Genomic DNA, 19,961 nt, shown 5'->3' with positions numbered 1-19,961 from the left:
AACGTTGCAACGCGAAACGATTGAATAATTTGGAGAGTTCTGTTGTTGTCGTTTAAATTTTTGAAACTACGAAGATTGCTTATATAACGTATAAAATACGCAGCCTATGTATGCTTGGCAGAATAGCTCAGATGGCAAATGCGTTTTTACTTCAGAATTCTGGGGGTCACTGATTCGAGCCCAGTTGCGGGCTACATTTTTTTCCTTTTTTAAATTTTATTTTTTACTGGAGCCTTTAAAATTTAATGTTTACATTTATCAATATAAAGCATTTAATGACAAACTTCAAAACATACCAAAATCTGTGAAAAGGTCCCTTTAATACACATTCACTATTCCAGTGACTCATATGGAGTTATAGAGTTTACGGTGCCATCTCGTGATAAACAAAAATCGTGCTCTTTGTAATTCATGTTAATATTTACGCGTATCGCTTGTGTAAACTGCAGTAGTAAGATTATTTATAACTGTATGAAGCAATTTGATTTAGTGCTAGAAACATTACATAAAATTGCACCAACACCAAAATTCAGATTAAAAGTCCATTTTTCACGTACACTAAATACAACTGATACGAATTCGTTTATGGTTGTCTTGATACTACTTTTTCTGTGTTTTGATGATGCTATTATTGATAAAAATAAATATATAATCTTCTGAAATTATTTAAGTAAGCATGTATGTTTTTTATGTAATCACTAATACGACTAATTTTAAGTTATCACTTAAATGACTTTTGTTAAGTAAAAAAGGAGGAAACAATTTCAATGTTCTACCTGTATTAACCGTCATTGAACGTTTTATCAAACATATCACATAGGCACCTGACATATTCAATGAAACCACATTAACGTTGTTGCAGACTAGCACCATGGTTTCAAAATAGCAGAATGATGATGAAAAAATAGCGTTGTTCCGGGACTGGGAAGATCGACCACCCATATAGTTTAATTGCTTTGTCTCATCTAAAGCTTAAAGCGAGATTATACGATTTTGTACATGTGTCAAATTGTAATATATATTGATAAAATATGTTACAATAACACAAAATAGGCAAGAAAAATTATACATTAAAGACGAATTTCATAAAATGCAGCAATGACAAATAAGCGCCCGAGCCGATTGTGACGAAGATATTTCGCACATTTTTTTTCTACAATATCCGAAGCATTCGTCTTTTTAGTTAGTGTTCGTGTGTCGAATGAAAAGATATCGTTGCAGGAATTTAAAATGAACCGTTAAACTAAATTTAGATTCACATCGTACATGCATGATTTACATGCTGGCGAATTCGACGGTACAGACTTTTTCGATTTCAGAATTAAATATCTGGCTTATTTCGCATTTTTCGACACGTGTTCTTCTTAACTTTTATTTTAATTTATATTAAAATATATGTTTAATCAGTTTTTTACACATTTTATATAAATTAATAAATATTTGACAAAATCGTTTAATCTCGCTTTAACAATTCATTGAGGTTTCGACACTCCGAATATGGTGATGTTATTTCCGGAACCCCAAATTTGATAAAAGATATATTTAGACCTGTTGATATGGCTATATTCTATATTTTTATTTGTTGGCCTTTATGAATATTAATTACTTTATGTACATTTTTTGCCGAACGTTCTCTAACAAATCGTCCAAAGCAGCAGTTTTGAAAAGGCTCTGACACAAGTGGGTTGTATTGTTTGACTTTTGAACGTATTAGGGGAACTTGGCATTGTTCAGTAAGTTTTATTTGTATTTGTGTGTGTGTGTGAGTTTGTAAAACCTACCAACCGGGGAAAATCGTATGAATACACACCAACAAACCGGGGAACACCTACCAACCGGGGAATTCCCCGGTTGGTTTTAGGCGAAAATCTCTAATCTACGTGAATGAAATACCAAACTGTCAATTTAAGTTAGAAATCCAACGCCTTCCCCGATTAGCGGGTTTGTGGCGTGCACAAAATATACACAAATCTTGACCATATTACAATCGAGTGTGTATCCAGGCTTATAACAGTTCCCCGGTTGCGCTGTTTAAAAATCATACACTCGGTATTTATATCATTTAGTGAAAGTCAGTTGGAAAAATGGAGTTTCGAGCGAACAAACGCATTAAACTAAGGTAAGTTTTTTTTATTATGTTTACAATTTTTAATTACTATTAAAAAGCGCTTTTATGTAAACGTTCAAGTAATACTGGAAGACGAATTCTAAAGATCGATTTATATAAATATCATTTGATTACAAAGCTTGTTTTACGGTACATATTTCACGGATATATTTTATAAATATACGTTAAACAAAGTAGAGCTCTAAGCAGTTTTTAGCTCGACTATATATATATATATATATATAATTAAAGTAAAAAAACGTGTCTGGGATTTTAAATATATATTGATTTAGCCAACGCGTTTCGCATAGCTCATCAGGGCATAATACAATATATTACAACGTCAAAATGTCATGGAGATAACGTCATATCAATTATGACGTCATAACGTCAATAAATATTAAATGAAATTTAATTTGGGTTTAAATACATGTATAAAATGTTGTTCTTTTGCTAACATAGCTGAAATATTGTTCGAAAATAGCTTATAAAATGGAAATATTTTAAATTTTGGTTCATTATGTGAACATTCATCTAAATGTTTACTTAAAGGCATCTGTCTTGTTGAGGGGTCTCGCATTTGTTGTTCATGGACTGATCGCCTATTTCTAAGTTTATCGCCAGTTTGGCCTATATAATATTGTCTGCATCCATTGCATAATAATACATAAATCACATTTTGTATATCACATGACATATTAGTTTTTATTTTGAACATTTTGCCATTAAAATCAAAAGAATTCCCTTCAATAATATAACCACACAGGGCGCATCTAGAGTCATTACATTTCACTCGAGTGTGCTTGTTTGCATTGTAAACTTGATATATATATATATATAGTGGAGCTATTCTACTCAACCCGGCGCCGGCGTTAGCGTGAGCGTTAGCGTGAGCGTTGGAATGTTAAAGTTTGCGTACCACCTCAAATATTGTCTATGTCCCTTGACATATTGCTTTTATATTTTGCATACTTCTTTACCAACATGACCCCAATCTATAAACAAGAGCAGACAACTGTAACAAGCATCTTGTAAGAATTACTGTCACTTTTATCCACTTAAAATATGCATATTATTGATTAATCTTTTTGAAAGTTTACGTACCACCTCAAATATTGTCTATGTCCCTTGACATATTGCTTTTATATTTTGCATACCACTTAAAATATGCATATTATTGATAAATCTTTGTTAAAGTTTACGTACCACCTCAAATATTTTCTATGTCCCTTGACATATTGCTTTTATATTTTTCATACTTCTTTACCAACATGACCCCACTCTATAAACAAGGGCAGACTACTGTAAACAGCATTTTGTAAGAATTATGGCTCCTTAGTGATTTTGTTATTACTACACATGCCTAAATATATATTATGTATATCATGAAATTAATGTCATTTGTGTACAAGGAATTAATGTCAATGTGGTGTACTAAATGGTTTTATGAATAGCGAACTTTTTAACTCTGACTAGATTATGTGTTATACCATTTTTTATTGTTGTTGTGAATAGGCAACACAATGACTACTAGATCTACGGACAGCCAGGAACCAGAGCAAACAACATCCATACACACGGAAGAAGTCGATGAGACGGTTTGTAATATTTCACTATGTCGAAGCTACTAAGGCGTATTTCCTGGTTTGGTTTAGTCTTCAGTGAAATAGGCGTAATTTTGCCTTACATTATATTGTGCCAATATTTATTCCGGGTGATGCTTATTGGTATTTGGGCTTTACATAACACGTACGTGGACGATCATTATATTAACATTTTATAGCACACGTTATGCGAATGTTTAAAGAATAAAATATTGTTTACCAGTTATAGTGACTTTGAACTACTTGTCTTTCAAAATCTTCATATACACAAAGAATTTAGAATTTACACCTGTCAATGAAACTGGTGCGCATGTGTATTAACCACTGTAGTTTATAAACATCGACTTCATCATAATCACAAAAACGTTAATTATCGCTTATCCAAGAAGTGTAATATCATTAATTTTAATTTTCAGTGTAAGACTTATACGCTGCCAATTACTGTGTATGAAACTCGGAGACATTAGGAAATTTAACTTTCGTGTTACATATGGACATTGGTTGATATTTTATCTTAACGACAAAAAAACAATAGCGTCTACTCGATATTTGCTATACGATACATTCTGACGTGGGTAAGAAAAGATAGTTCATTTTACACCAACCACCGCACAATACATACAGGATTTACCGTGAACCACAGTCCATTCACCAGTTCTTTTTTCTTCCAACACATTTGTCCAGAGAAGTTCAATACCTTTCATTTAACCGTGCATACATTTTGTCTTATTAGTATCTGTAAAAAATATTACTTGTAAACTTTTTCGAACTTTGATAACATGTTTGGAACAACCTGGTATATGTTAAGACTTGCTACGTCGGTGTATTCAGCCAATCTTTAAAAAAGCTTGATACGTTCAAGATGAATACTCAAAGATATGTTAAATTTGAAACCGTTTTGTTGAAATTGATCATTTAAATGCAACCTTTAAAAATGTTTTATGGGTGTTTTTCAGTTTGTTATTATGTCGACAAAACAAGCTATCAATCTGTTTCAAATCTTCCCCAATGACAGTGAACGGCAAAAAATAAAACATGTGATGTAAGATAAGCAAAAGTAAACTATTTTGGACGAAGTAAATTAAGCTTGTATTATACCATCGGTTGCAAACATTTACACAAAATTCTCATGTCACTTAGATTTTCTACATCATAATAAAAAGCCACATGAGTAATGATATCAATTGAAAATGCTGCTACTAAAGAATTGCAATTTCAACTGATACTAAGTAACGTGGATGTATGAATCTTACTCTATTAATGTCTCATTGAATTGTGTTGCAGAGTACCGAAACTAAAGAACATAGCGACACTGCACAAGAGTACAATTCACAAGATGCAGCAGAAAATATGTTGAACTGTGAATCATCGGATATCGATGTACGTAAACTTATAACGATTTTGTGATTGCAATACAGTACACACATTTACACATTTTATATAAGATTATATATAGTTCCGATTTTTTCAAGCTCTAGTAACGAACCGTAATTAAGACATGCATTCTGGTAAGTGTTATGTTACACTTACACATTTTTTATGGATGTAGTTCACCAACAACAAATTATGATGTTGTGATATTTTCATATTTTTATATGATCTCACACACAGGAAAACAACTGTATTTTACAGGATAGTGACAATGACAAAGACTATATTCCGGAAGAAGGCGATGCATCGTCAGATGAGTCGATAGTTGTCGAACTCATACCAAACATTCAAAGATTTCAAAAGAAGACAGCGTCAACACTACCTCCTATTGAATCCTTGCAATCTCGTGAACGTGACGAATCATCCGCAGAGGCACACAAAACCAACATCACCATCGCTCAAACAAATAACAGTGAATACAGACATTACGATAAGAGATTTTATTGCATGTTTTGCGAAAAGGCTCAAACAAAACTAAACAAACATTTGCTTTCGCAGCATAAAGATGGGCAAGATGTGAAAGATCTATTAAATACGGAAAATTCAGCAGAAAATAAAAAAATGTATGAACAAATAAGGAACGTTGGGAACCATCTCCATAATGTTAAAGTATTGCGAGATGGCCAAGGACAGCTGTTTGTGTCATACAGACAACGTAACAATCAACGCGTAGCTGCAGACGAGTATGGACCTTGTCCTTACTGTTACGGGTATTACCCGAAGAAAATCCTGTGGAGGCACACTCAAAAATGTAAGTTTACAAATGCGGCGGGATCAAGAAAACGACTCGCTTTAGAGAGCAGCCTGCTATTACCAAAATCAAAAGAAGAAAGCACTATTTTTAAGACGAGTAATCGAGTCCATGAGAAACGACGAAATAAGTCGCATAGTCAAAAGTGATAATACAATCCTTGCATTCGGTGAAAAACTCTGTACAAAAAGGGGCCATGATGAAGAGCAACACAATTATATTAGACAGAAGTTAAGAGAAGTTGGTAGATTGCTGAAAGACATGCGATCTTGTTCAGGCAATGTTGAAAAGTCTTTGGAGAATTTCATGTATCCAGATGCTTTCAAATTTATTACACAATCTTGCAAAAACGTTGCAGGCTTCGACGGAAACACCAATACTTATGCTACACCATCATTAGCCTTAAAGATTGGCACAACGCTTCAGAAATGTCTAAAAATTCTAATTTCGAAAGGAATCGAAACAAGCAACCGGGATCTGCAAACAAGGGCTGAGGATCTTTCCAAACTATTTGAAATTAATTGGACGGATGACATGTCTTCCAATGCCTTAAGAACACTTCATGAGGCTAAGCAGAACAGTCAGAAAGGACTGTTGCCATTGGCAAATGATGTCAAAGTAATGTCTGAATACTTACGACATGAAGCAGAAACACATGCAAATACCTTACAAGGATCAGCAAGTGATTGCGAGAAAAGGCAAGCATGGCATAAGTTGTCTGAAATCTGCTTGTGCTAAACTATTCTTTTTAATCGATACGATCAGGCGAGGTGTCAAAAATGACAGTCGAAGAATATTCAAAAAACAAATTGACAAATGACGATGGAGAATTAGATGGATGTTTAACAAAACTGGAAAAAGACCTGTGCCGTTATTTTTACCGTACAGAGATTATTGCAAAACGAGGTCGAATAGCTGCAGTACTGTTTCCAAGACAAGTGAAAGAAAATATCGACCTCCTCATACGCAGCAGAAATTCTCTAACAAACTGTTTAAATAGTAAATTTCTTTTCCCAACAAAATCTGCATCATCGCATATTCGTGGGACAGACGTATTACGTTCAATTGCAATTGACTGTGGAGTTGAACATCCGAAAAGGCTTCGTTCTACAAAGTTAAGGAACCATATTGCCACAATGACTCAGCTTTTTAACTTGTCTGAAAATGAAATAGACATTCTAGCTAAATTTCTTGGTCACGAAATTCGGGTACATAGAGAATTCTACAGATTACCAGATGGAACCATGCAGGTTGCCAAAGTCAGCAAGCTGCTCATGATGATGGAAAGTGGACAAATTACCAGAAATTCTGTCAATTCGCTAGACGATATTGATGTTGACGACGAATGTATTGTAGGTATGTCGCATTTTCAGTGTTAAATTAATTCAGTAAACTTAATGTTAATAATGGGCTCATTACCGAACTTGATAACCTGAAGTGATAAAAAGAATTACAAACATTTTCTGAAATATACTTGTGTTATGCAAGGCAATTCTTTTTTATCGGAGACGACCAGGTAAGGTGGAATATAAAGTCTACACTCATTTTGTGCTAAGTAAGGTTTACATTGGCTACTTCTAATTTTTCAATTTCAATGCACTAACTGCATATGTATTTGGTGTGCTTCGGTTGTTTCCATCATTGTTATATTATAAACTATATATAATTTTTGATCTTGTGATTTACACGACAGATAAACAATATTCTTCTGAATTATCAGAAAATGAAAATACTGAAGACCTTGAAACTCTGCTTCCCAGCACCAGTCAACCAAAAATAACAGACAAAGGAATGCATACACATGTGAATGCATTTAAGTTATGTATCTCCAAGTTTCTTATGTTTCTTAGAACATGATTTTCTTACATGTAATTGTTTGATTCATTAGGCAAAATAATGTTTCCAAATTTTTCGTGTGACATCGATGTCATTATCAGGTGCCGTAAGTACCTGGACGCTTTTGTCGTAATTTTGCTATGAAAAATTGTACTGAAGTATATATATTTAATATGGATATCTTACACATGGCAGTTAGCGACGTCATATGGTGTTTTATTATCCATGTACAGTAAAGGGTACTTCAAATACCAGGAGAACAAAACAAGCAGCCAAAGAGCAATGGAGTGAAGACGAAAACAGGAGCTGTTCACAGACACTTAGATCGTTTTTTGATAATGGGTAAATTACCAGGGAAAAAAGAATTACTAGCATGTATTGAAAGTGAGAATGACCTTCACAACAGAAGTTGGAAAAATGTCAAAGACTTTTGCAGAAATTTAATTGAAACAAAAAAGCGACGGGGACTTTTAACTTAAAAAAATATTACACATATAATGCACGTTTAGGAGAATACATTAAAGGATGAAGTTGCCACATGTGTTTTGTGTGTTTTCTTGTTCTATATACTCTTTTCGAAAACGATATATGTGTGCTTATTGTATTTGAATGTTTTATTAAAACGGTTCAGTCAAAAACGATATTTGTTCATAATCATATCGCCGAACAAATTAGGATTGGTATATAGTTCGGCCAAAGAGTGTTTCTTTGTACTTTCTATTACGAGTTTCTACGAGTTACTCACTATACAAGTTATTTTTTACCCCAAACTTGGTGAATATGAATGAATATAGCAAACATGATAACAAATCAATCTAGAAGGCTAAACGTTCAGAGAAGGCACAAAAAAATTCAGTCGGATAAATGGAAACAAACATTTTGTTTAAGCATAACAAACAAACACTTTTAGATGTAATAAGATAAATGTAAATAACATAAAAAAAAACTACTGCTAAACTACTGCTACAATGTGAAGAATACAAATGAATATTTTGTCAATTTTACAAAATTTGTTTTGAATGACAGGTGTCTGACTTGCAGTTGAGTACTTAATAGTTATTTTAAAGTAAAACTTTACCAATATGTAAATTATTGCGTAAATATCGCACTAGAATTGATTAAATAGTTGTTAAATATTACAATAATTTCCTACACAGACTTTTGTGCATTTGTTTTGCGTGTAGATATTCACATTAACTATCAATTCACATATTTGCTTTGTGCATATAATTGGTATGTTTATATTTTGAATTGAGTCACACTGTTATAATTTCCCTGTTGGTACATATTATTTTTAAGTTGGCACCAACAAGGGTCTAACAATTGATTCACATGTGCACTCCCCAGTAAGTATATATACTATAATGTAAGTGATGCAAAATAATATTAAACTACGTGTTTGATAAGTGTTTGCTTTGGTACATATTTAATTATTAGTGTTTTTATATAATGATAATGCTGTCAAAGTCAGCGGTGATTATACGTGTATAACAACATTAATTAACACTTTTATATTGTTTTCAACAAATAATATATGGTTGACACATCGGCATAAATTTTCAGTGCTTAAAATACACTCTTTCTATTATATTTTATGCAAAAATTAGGTACATAAGTTGGTTTACATAAAGGTAGTTTGAACAAAATACGTGAATTCAAATCTTGAAAAAAGGTGTTTGGTTTGCAAGGGAAAACTAAGCGATTGCCAGTGACTATTTTCCTTAAAATATAATCTGTTATTTCGACAGGTAGAATTAAATGTAAGTTCATTATTAACGTTAACCCGTTTTTGGCATTCTCTACTCAAACAAGTGCATACATACTGTATTTTTTTAATACAGCACATGTGTAATGGTATCACAGTTGTAGAATTGGAATTCATATATTATAACAATAAATACTGATCATTATTCAGATTGACCTACCGCCGTAGACTAAGTCACTGGCGCTTCAAAATGCATTGTTATCAAGTCGTTTTGCTAGTTTACTAAACTATTTTGTTTCTCAGGCCTCGCCACATTCGTTGTGAAACGTTCATAATTGTTTAAAGTTACAGATTTTATTATTTTTGAAAATGCAATAAATGTATTTAAGACAATTTAAGTGAAGTGGAAGGTGCCATGCGTGTGAATGAATTTTCTGATGTTTACCTGTTTCAGGGGATTAAATGCATGAGTTATTTTAGAATGTCAGAGTAAGGACAAAGTAAATTTACACTACTAAATCTACATGCTTATGGGCAGTTCTACTTTTAGGATAAAAAACTTCATAGTACGTGAACATCGTGAATATTTTTTTCTGATGGAAAAAAAGGAATAAAACAAATAAACCGCCTCCCCCTCTCCTTCACTCGGTTTTACAAATAGCGTGGCCTGAAAAAAAATAACATTATTTTTTAGTTTTAAGAACGAATTGTATTCATTTGTTGATTAATTCACCATGATTGTTATGGTATAATGCAGCACTTGCATGCTTGTAGTCGGCTTATAGCTAATAAAGTCATAAATGTATTGTTTGATTTGCGTTATGTCTCGTATGCTTATTTTGATGTGAATAATATTTGAGTCAATCAAATGAGGCATTTTTGCAGAAATTATATAAGGTCATACAATAAACATATTTAATTTAAATATTGTTTCATACATATTCTTTTCAATTTTTGTACTAACTTAAATATTATCCATGAACGTGCACGCCATTGTCCTATCAACAACAGTACCATGATTACACACAATTACCCCTGTTGGTAAACGCAAGTTCCCCGTTGGACATTATTGAAGTTCCACAGTAATAGCGCGCTTAAGTTCCTCTCTTGGTTAACACAATTCCCCTGTTGGCACACATTAAAGTTCCACGGTTGGTACGCACATAGTACCCCTGTTGGTATACACCGTTCCCCAGTTGGAACACATTGAAGTGCCACAGTTGGAACGCACTAAGTTCCCCTGTTGGTATACACCATTCCCCTGTTGGTACACATTGAAGTTCCACAGTTGGTACGCACTTAGTACCCCTGTTGGTATACACCGTTCCCCAGTTGGCACACATCGCAGTTCCTCATTTGGTACGCACATAATTCCCCGGTGTGCATGTAAAATTTTCTTTGATTTATTACCCTATTTATCATAATTGTTATGTCAAAATCGTATTTTAGGTTCGAAACCTGTCTGTTTTTTATCACTTTCAGCTTTCTAGAATATGTGGAAATGGTGGTCCCCGGTTGGTAGGTTTAGAACACATTTCCCCGGTTGGAAGGTTTTACAAGTATGTGTGTGTGTGTGTGTGTGTGTGTGTGTGTGTGTGTGTGTGTGAGTTTGTAAAACCTACCAACCGGGGAAAATCGTATGAATACACACCAACAAACCGGGGAACACCTACCAACCGGGGAATTCCCCGGTTGGTTTTAGGCGAAAATCTCTAATCTACGTGAATGAAATACCAAACTGTCAATTTATATTAGAAATCCAACGCCTTCCCCGATTAGCGGGTTTGTGGCATGCACAAAATATACACAAATCTTGACCATATTACAATCGAGTGTGTATCCAGGCTTATAACAGTTCCCCGGTTGCGCTGTTTAAAAATCATACACTCGGTATTTATATCATTTAGTGAAAGTCAGTTGGAAAAATGGAGTTTCGAGCGAACAAACGCATTAAACTAAGGTAAGTTTTTTAATTATGTTTATAATTTTTAATTACTATTAAAAAGCGCTTTTATGTAAACGTTAAAGTAATACTGAAAGACGAATTTTAAGATCGATTTATATAAATATCATTTGATTACAAAGCTTGTTTTACGGTACATATTTCAAGAATATATTTTATAAATATACGTTAAACAAAGTAGAGCTCTAGGCAGTTTTTAGCTCGACTATATATATATAGTGGAGCTATCCTACTCACCCCGGCGTCGGCGTTAGCATGAGCGTTAGCGTGAGCGTTGGAATGTTAAAGTTTGCGTACCACCTCAAATATTGTCTATGTCCCTTGACATATTGCTTTTATATTTTGCATACTTCTTTACCAACATGACCCCAATCTATAAACAAGAGCAGACAACTGTAACAATCTTGTAAGAATTATGGTCACTTTTTTCCACTTAAAATATGCATATTATTGATAAATCTTTGTGAAAGTTTACGTACCACCTCAAATATTTTCTATGTCCCTTGACATATTGCTTTTATATTTTGCATACTTCTTTACCAACATGACCCCAATCTATAAACAAGAGCAGACAACTGTAACAAGCATTTTGTAAGAATTATGGCCCCGTTTTTCCACTTAAAATATGCATATTATTGATAAATCTTTGTTAAAGTTTACGTACCACCTCAAATATGTTCTATGCTCCTTGACATATTGCTTTTATATTTTGCATACTTCTTTACCAACATGACCCCAATCTATAAACAAGAGCAGACTACTGTAAACAGCATTTTGTAAGAATTATGGCTCCTTAGTGAAATACATATTATGTATATCATGAAATTAATGTAATTTGTGTACAAGGAATTAATGTCAATGTGTTGTACTAAATGTTTTTATGAATAACGAACTTTTTAACTCTGACTAGATTATGTGTTATACCATTTTTTATTGTTGTTGTGAATAGGCAACACAATGACTACTAGATCTACGGACAGCCAGGAACCAGGACAAACAACATCCGTACACACGGAAGAAGTCGATGAGACGGTTTGTAATATTTCACTATGTCGAAGCTACTAAGGCGTATTTTCTGGTTTGGTTTAGTCTTCAGTGAAATAGGCGTAATTTTGCCTTAAATTATATTGTGCCAATATTTATTCCGGGTGATGCTAATTGGTATTTGGGCTTAACATAACACGTACGTCGATGATCATTATATTAAAATGTTATGCGAATTTTAAAAGAATAAAATATTGTTTACCAGTTGTAGTGACTTTGAACTACTTGTCTTTCAAAATCTTCATATACACTATAATTTAGAATTTACACCTGTCAATGAAACTGGTGCGCATGTGTATTAACCACTGTAGTTTATAAACATCGACTTCATCATAATCACAAAAACGTTATCACGCTTATCCAAGAAGTGTAATATCATTAATTTTTATTTTCAGTGTAAGACTTATACGCTGCCAATTACTGTGTATGAAACTCTGAGACATTAAGAAATTTAAATTGCGTGTTACATATGGTCATTGGTTGATATTTTATCTTAACGACAAAAAAACAATAGCATCTACTCGATATTTTGCTATACGATACATTCTGACATGGGTAAGAAAGGATAGTTCATTTTACACCAACCACCGCACAATACATACAGGATTTACCGTGAACCACAGTCCGTTCACCAGTTCTTTTTTCTTCCAACACATTTGTCCAGAGAAGTACAATACCTTTCATTTAACCGTGCATACATTTTGTCTTATTAGTATCTGTAAAAAAATATTCCTTGTATACTTTTTTGAACTTTGATAACATGTTTGGAACAACCTGGTATATGTTAAGACTTACTACGTCGGTGTATTCAGCCAATCTTTAAACAAGCTTGATACGTTCAAGATAAATAATCAAAGATATGTTAAATTTGAAACCGTTTTGTTGAAATTGATCATTTAAATGCAACCTTTAAAAATGTTCTATGGGTGTTTTTCAGTTTGTTATTATGTCGACAAAACAAGTTATCAATCTGTTTCAAATCTTCCCCAATGACAGTGAACGGCAAAAAATAAAACATGTGATGTAAGATAAGCAAAAGTAAACTATTTTGGACGAAGGTGAATTAAACTTGTATTATACCATCGGTTGCAAACATTTACACAAAATTCTCATGTCACTTAGATTTTCTACATCATAATAAAAAGCCACATGAGTGATGATATCAATTGAAAATGCTGCTACTAAAGAATTGCAATTTCAACTGATACTAAGGAACGTGGATGTATGAATCTTACTCTATTATTGTCTTATTGAATTGTGTTGCAGAGTACCGAAACTAAAGAACATAGCGACACTGCACACGAGTACAATTCACAAGATGCAGCAGAAAATATGTTGAACAGTGAATCATCGGATATCGATGTACGTAAACTTATAACGATTTTGTGATTGCAATACAGTACACACATTTAAACATTTAATTTAAGATTATATATAGTTCCGATTTTTTTCAAGCTCTAGTATCGAACTGTAATTAAGACATGCATTCTGGTAAGTGTTATGTTACACTTACACATTTTTATGGATGTAGTTCACCAACAACAAATTATGATGTTGTGATATTTTCATATTTTTATATGATCTCACACACAGGAAAACAACTTTATTTTACAGGATAGTGACAATGACAAAGACTATATTCCGGAAGAAGGCGATGCATCGTCAGATGAGTCGATAGTTGTCGAACTCATACCAAACATTCAAAGATTTCAAAAGAAGACAGCGTCAACACTACCTCCTGTTGAATCCTTGCAATCTCGTGAACGTGACGAATCATCCGCAGAGGCACACAAAACCAACATCACCATCGCTTAAACAAATAACAGTGAATACAGACATTACGATAAGAGATTTTATTGCATGTTTTGCGAAAAGGCTCAAACAAAACTAAAAAAAACATTTGCTTTCGCAGCATAAAGATGGGCAAGATGTGAAAGATCTATTAAATACGGAAAATTCAGCAGAAAATAAAAAAATGTATGATAAAATAAGGAACGTTGGGAACCATCTCCATAATGTTTAAGTATTGCGAGATGGCCAAGGACAGCTGTTTGTGTCATACAGACAACGTCACAATCAACGCGTAGCTGCAGACGAGTATGGACCTTGTCCTTACTGTTATTGGTATTACCCGAAGAAAATCCTGTGGAGGCACACTCAAAAATGTAAGTTTACAAATGCGGCGGGATCAAGAAAACGACTCGCTTTAGAGAGCAGCCTGCTATTACCAAAATCAAAAGAAGGAAGCACTATTTTAAGACGAGTAATCGAGTCCATGAGAAACGACGAAATAAGTCGCAAAGTCAAAAGTGATAATACAATCCTTGCATTCGGTGAAAAACTCTGTACAAAAAGGGGCCATGATGAAGAGCAACACAATTATATTAGACAGAAGTTAAGAGAAGTTGGTAGATTGCTGAAAGACATGCGATCATGTTCAGGCAATGTTGAAAAGTCTTTGGAGAATTTCATGTATCCAGATGCTTTCAAATTTATTACACAATCTTGCAAAAACGTTGCAGGCTTCGACGGAAACACCAACACTTATGCTACACCATCATTAGCCTTAAAGATTGGCAAAACGCTTCAGAAATGTCTAAAAATTCTAATTTCGAAAGGAATCGAAACAAACAACCAGGATCTGCAAACAAGGGCTGAGGAGCTTTCCAAACTATTTCAAATAAATTGGACGGATGACGTGTCTTCCAATGCCTTAAGAACACTTCATGAGGCTAAGCAGAACAGTCAGAAAGAACTGTTGCCATTGGCAAATGATGTCAAAGTAATGTCTGAATACTTACGACATGAAGCAGAAACACATGCAAATACCTTACAAGAATCAGCAAGTAATTGCGAGAAAAGGCAAGCATGGCATAAATTGTCTGAAATCTGCTTGTGTTTAATCGAAACGATAAGGCGATGTGTCAAAAATGACAGTCGAAGAATATTAAAAAAACAAATCGACAAATGACGATGGAGAATTAGATGGATGTTTAACAAAACTGGAAAAAAACCTGTGCCGTTATTTTTACCGTACAGAGATTATTGCAAAACGAGGTCGAAATAGCTGCAGTACTGTTTCCAAGACAGGTGAAAGAAAATATCGACCTGCTCATACGCAGCAGAAATTCTCTAACAAACTGTTTAAATAGTAAATATCTTTTCCCAACAAAATCTGCATCATCGCATATTCGTGGGACAGATGTATTACGTTCAATTGCAATTGACTGTGGAGCTGAACATCCGAAAAGGCTTCGTTCTACAAAGTTAAGGAAACATATTGCCACAATGACTCAGCTTTTTAACTTGTCTGAAAATGAAATAGACATTCTAGCTAAATTTCTTGGTCACGACATTCGGGTACATAGATAATTCTACAGATTACCAGATGGAACCATGCAGGTTGCCAAAGTCAGCAAGCTGCTCATGATGATGGAAAGTGGACAAATTACCAGAAATTCTGTCAATTTGCTAGACGATATTGATGTGGACGACGAATGTATTGTAGGTATGTCGCATTTTTAGTGTTAAATTCATGCAGTAAACTTAATGTTAATAATGGGCTCATTACCGAACTTGATTATCTGAAGTGATAAAAAGAATTACAAACATTTTCTGAAATATACTTGTGTTATGCAAGGTAATTCTTTTTTATCGGAGACGACCAGGTAAGGCGGAATTTAAAGTCTACACTCATTTTGTGCTCAGTAAGGTTTACATTGGCTACTTCTAATTTTTCAATTTCAATGCACTAACTGCATATTTATTTGGTGTGCTTCGGTTGTTTCCATCATTGTTATATTATAAACTATATATAATTTTTGATCTTGTGATTTACACGAAAGATGAACAATATTCTTCTGAATTATCAGAAAATGAAAATACTGAAGATCTTGAAACTCTGCTTCCCAGCACCAGTCAACCAAAAATAACAGACAAAGGTATGCATACACATGTGAATGCATTTAAGTTATGTATCTCCAAGTTTCTTATGTTTCTTAGAACATGATTGGCTTACATGTAATTGTTTGATTCATTAGGCAAAATAATGTTTCCAAATTTGTCGTGTGACATCGATGTCATTATCAGGTGCCGTAAGTACCTGGACGCTTTTGTCGTAATTTTGCTATGAAAAATTGTACTGAAGTATATATATTTAATATGGATATCTTACACATGGCAGTTAGCGACGTCATATGGTGTTTTATTATCCATGTACAGAAAAGGGTACTTCAAATACCAGGAGAACAAAACAAGCAGCCAAAAAGCAACGGAGTGAAGACGAAAACAGGAGCTGTTCACAGACACTTAGATCGTTTTTTGATAATTGGTAAATTACCAGGGAAAAAATCATTACTTGCATGTATTGAAAGTGAGAATGACCTTCACAACAGAAGTTGGAAAAATGTCAAAGACTGTTGCATACATTTTATTGAAACAAAAAAGCGACGGGGACTTTTAACTTAAAAAAATATAACACATATAATGCACATTTAGGAGAATACGTTAAAGGATGAAGTTGCCACATGTGTTTTGTGTGTTTTCTTGTTCTATATACTCTTTTCGAAAACGATATATGTGTGCTTATTGTATTTGAATGTTTTATTAATACGGTTCAGTCAAAAACGATATTTGTTCATAATCATATCGCCGAACCAATTAGGATTGGTATATAGTTCGGCCAAAGAGTGTTTCTTTGTACTTTCAATTACGAGTTTCTACGAGTTACTCACTATACAAGTTATTTTTTACCCCAAACTTGGTGAATATGAATGAATATAGCAAACATGATAACAAATCAATCTAGAAGGCTAAACGTTCAGAGAAGGCACAAAAAAATCAGTCGGATAAATGGAAACAAACATTTTGTTCAAGCATAACAAACAAACACTTTTAGATATAATAAGATAAATGTAAATAACATAAAAAAACTACTGCTAAACTACTACTACAATGTGAAGAATACAAATGAATATTTTGTCAATTTTACAAAATTTGTTTTGAATGACAGGTGTCTGACTTGCAGTTGAGTACTTAATAGTTATTTTAAAGTAAAAATTTACCAATATGTAAATTATTGCGTAAATATCGCACTAGAATTGATTAAATAGTTGTTAACTATTACAATAATTTCCTACACAGACTTTTGTGCATTTGTTTTGCGTGTAGATATTCACATTAACTATCAATTCACATATTTGCTTTGTGTATATAATTGGTATGTTTATTTTCAGAATTGAGTCACACTGTTATAATTTCCCTGTTGGTACATATTATTTTTAAGTTGGCACCAACAAGGGTCTAACAATTGATTCACATGTGCACTCCCCAGTAAGTATATATACTATAATGTAAATGATGCAAAATAATATTAAACTACGTGTTTGATAAGTGTTTGCTTTGGTACATATTTAATTATTAGTGTTTTTATAAAATGATAATGCTGTCAAAGTCAGCGGTGATTATACGTGTATAACAACATTAATTATAACTTTTATATTGTTTTCAACAAATAATATATGGTTGACACATCGGCATAAATTTTCAGTGCTTAAAATACACTCTTTCTATCATATTTTATGCAAAAATTAGGTACATAAGTTGGTTTACATAAAGGTAGTTTGAACAAAATACGTGAATTCAAATCTTGAAAAAAGGTGTTTGGTTTGCAATGGAAAACTAAGCGATTCCAGTGACTATTTTCCTTAAAATATAATCTGTTATTTCGACAGGTAGAATTTAATGTAAGTTCATTATTAACGTTAACCCGTTTTTGGCATTCTCTACTCAAACAAGTGCATACATACTGTATATTTTTAATACAGCACATGTGTAATGGTATCACAGTTGTAGAATTGGAATTCATATATTATAACAATAAATACTGATCATTATTCAGATTGACCTACCGCCGTAGACTAAGTCACTGGCGCATCTAAATGCATTGTTATCAAGTCGTTTTGCTAGTTTACTAAACTATTTTGTTTCTCAGGCCTCGCCACATTCGTTGTGAAACGTTCATGATTGTTTAAAGTTACAGATTTTATTATTTTTGAAAATGCAATAAATGTATTTAAGACAATTTAAGTGAAGTGGAAGTTGCCATGCGTGTGAATGAATTTTCTGATGTTTACCTGTTTCAGGGGATTAAATGCATGAGTTATTTTATAATGTCAGAGTAAGGACAAAGTAAATTTACACTTCTCAATCTACATGCTTATGGGCAGTTCTACTTTTAGGATAAAAAACTTCATAGTACGTGAACATCGTGAATATTTTTTTCTGATGGAAAAAAGGAATTAAACAAATAAGCCGCCTCCCCCTCTCCTTCATTCGGTTTGACAAATAGCGTGGCCTAAAACAAAAACATTATTTTTTAGTTTTAAGAACGAATTGTATTCATTTGTTGATTAATTCACCATGGTTGTTATGGTATAATGCAGCACTCGCATGTTTGTAGTCGGCTTATAGCTAATAAAGTCATAAATGTATTGTTTGATTTGCGTTATGTCTCGTATGCTTATTTTGATGTGAATAATATTTGAGTCAATCAAATGAGGCATTTTTGCAGAACTTATATAAGGTCATATAATAAACATATTTAATTTAAATATTGTTTCATACATATTCTTTTCAATTTTTGTACTAACTTAAATATTATCCATGAACGTGCACGCCATTGTCCTATCAACAACGGTACAATGATAACACACAATTACCCCTGTTGGTAAACGCAAGTTCCCCGTTGGACATTATTGAAGTTCCACAGGGATAGCGCGCTTAAGTTCCTCTCTTGGTTAACACAATTCCCCTGTTGGCACACATTAAAGTTCCACGGTTGGTACGCACATATTACCCCTGTTGGTATACACCGTTCCCCAGTTGGAACACATTGAAGTGCCACAGTTGGAACGCACTAAGTTCCCCTGTTGGTATACACCATTCCCCTGTTGGTACACATTGATGTTCCACAGTTGGTACGCACTTAGTACCCCTGTTGGTATACACCGTTCCCCAGTTGGTACACATCGCAGTTCCTCATTTGGTACGCACATAATTCCCCGGTGTGCATGTACAATTTTCTTTGATTTATTACCCTATTTATCATAATTGTTATGTCAAAATCGTATTTTAGGTTCGAAACTTGTCTGTTTTTTATCACTTTCAGCTTTCTAGAATATGTGGAAATGGTGGTCCCCGGTTGGTAGGTTTAGAACACATTTCCCCGGTTGGAAGGTTTAACAAGTATGTGTGTGTGTGTGTGTGTGTGTGTGTGTGTGTGTGTGTGTGTGTGTGTGTGTGTGTGTGTGTGTGTGTGCGTGTGTGTGTGTGTGTGTGTGTGTGGGGGGGGTGTGTGTGTGTGTGTGTGTGTGTGTGTGTGTGTGTGTGTGTGTGTGGTGTGTGTGTGTGTGTGTGTGTGTGTGTGTGTGTGTGTGTGTGTGTGTGTGTGTGTGTGTGTGTGTGTGTGTGTGTGTGGTGTGTGTGTGTGTGTGTGTGTGTGTGTGTGTGTGTGTGTGTGT

At 33.8% G+C, this 19,961-nt stretch overlaps 1 protein-coding gene across 6 annotated transcripts; it reads left to right on the top strand.

Annotated features, from left to right (window-relative positions):
- The first annotated feature begins 1,792 nt into the window (after positions 1 to 1,792).
- On the top strand, positions 1,793 to 18,858 carry LOC127874065 (uncharacterized). 6 transcript variants are annotated; one of them, XR_008046601.1, is made up of 6 exons: positions 1,793 to 2,119; positions 3,623 to 3,705; positions 4,996 to 5,091; positions 5,344 to 7,249; positions 7,587 to 9,477; positions 18,174 to 18,858. XR_008046601.1 is itself a non-coding variant. In XM_052418178.1 (4 exons), exons 2-4 carry the CDS (start codon positions 12,355 to 12,357, stop codon positions 14,254 to 14,256), a joined length of 372 nt encoding a protein of 123 aa, XP_052274138.1. In that variant the 5' UTR covers positions 1,793 to 2,119; positions 12,347 to 12,354; the 3' UTR covers positions 14,257 to 14,431. The 6 variants fall into 6 exon arrangements, 3 of the variants coding, with proteins under 3 accessions (XP_052274138.1, XP_052274141.1, XP_052274140.1); XR_008046599.1 differs by lacking the exon at positions 18,174 to 18,858 and having other exon boundaries at positions 7,587 to 10,252; XR_008046600.1 differs by lacking the exon at positions 18,174 to 18,858 and having other exon boundaries at positions 7,614 to 10,251.
- The last annotated feature ends 1,103 nt before the right edge of the window (positions 18,859 to 19,961 follow it).

Source organism: Dreissena polymorpha, chromosome 3 (assembly GCF_020536995.1).
Source record: "Dreissena polymorpha isolate Duluth1 chromosome 3, UMN_Dpol_1.0, whole genome shotgun sequence".
NCBI classification, from domain to species: domain Eukaryota; kingdom Metazoa; phylum Mollusca; class Bivalvia; order Myida; family Dreissenidae; genus Dreissena; species Dreissena polymorpha.
Note: the sequence above shows the minus strand (reverse complement) of the source record. Positions and strands in the feature narration are given on the sequence as shown.

Coding starts and splice junctions, on each gene's coding strand:
- LOC127874065 (XM_052418178.1), top strand. CDS start 12,355: ATGACTACTAGATCTACGGACAGCCAGGAACCAGGACAAACAACATCC. Junction 12,430..13,707: donor CGGAAGAAGTCGATGAGACG/GTTTGTAATATT, acceptor ATTGTGTTGCAG/AGTACCGAAACTAAAGAACA. Junction 13,804..14,055: donor GTGAATCATCGGATATCGAT/GTACGTAAACTT, acceptor TTTATTTTACAG/GATAGTGACAATGACAAAGA.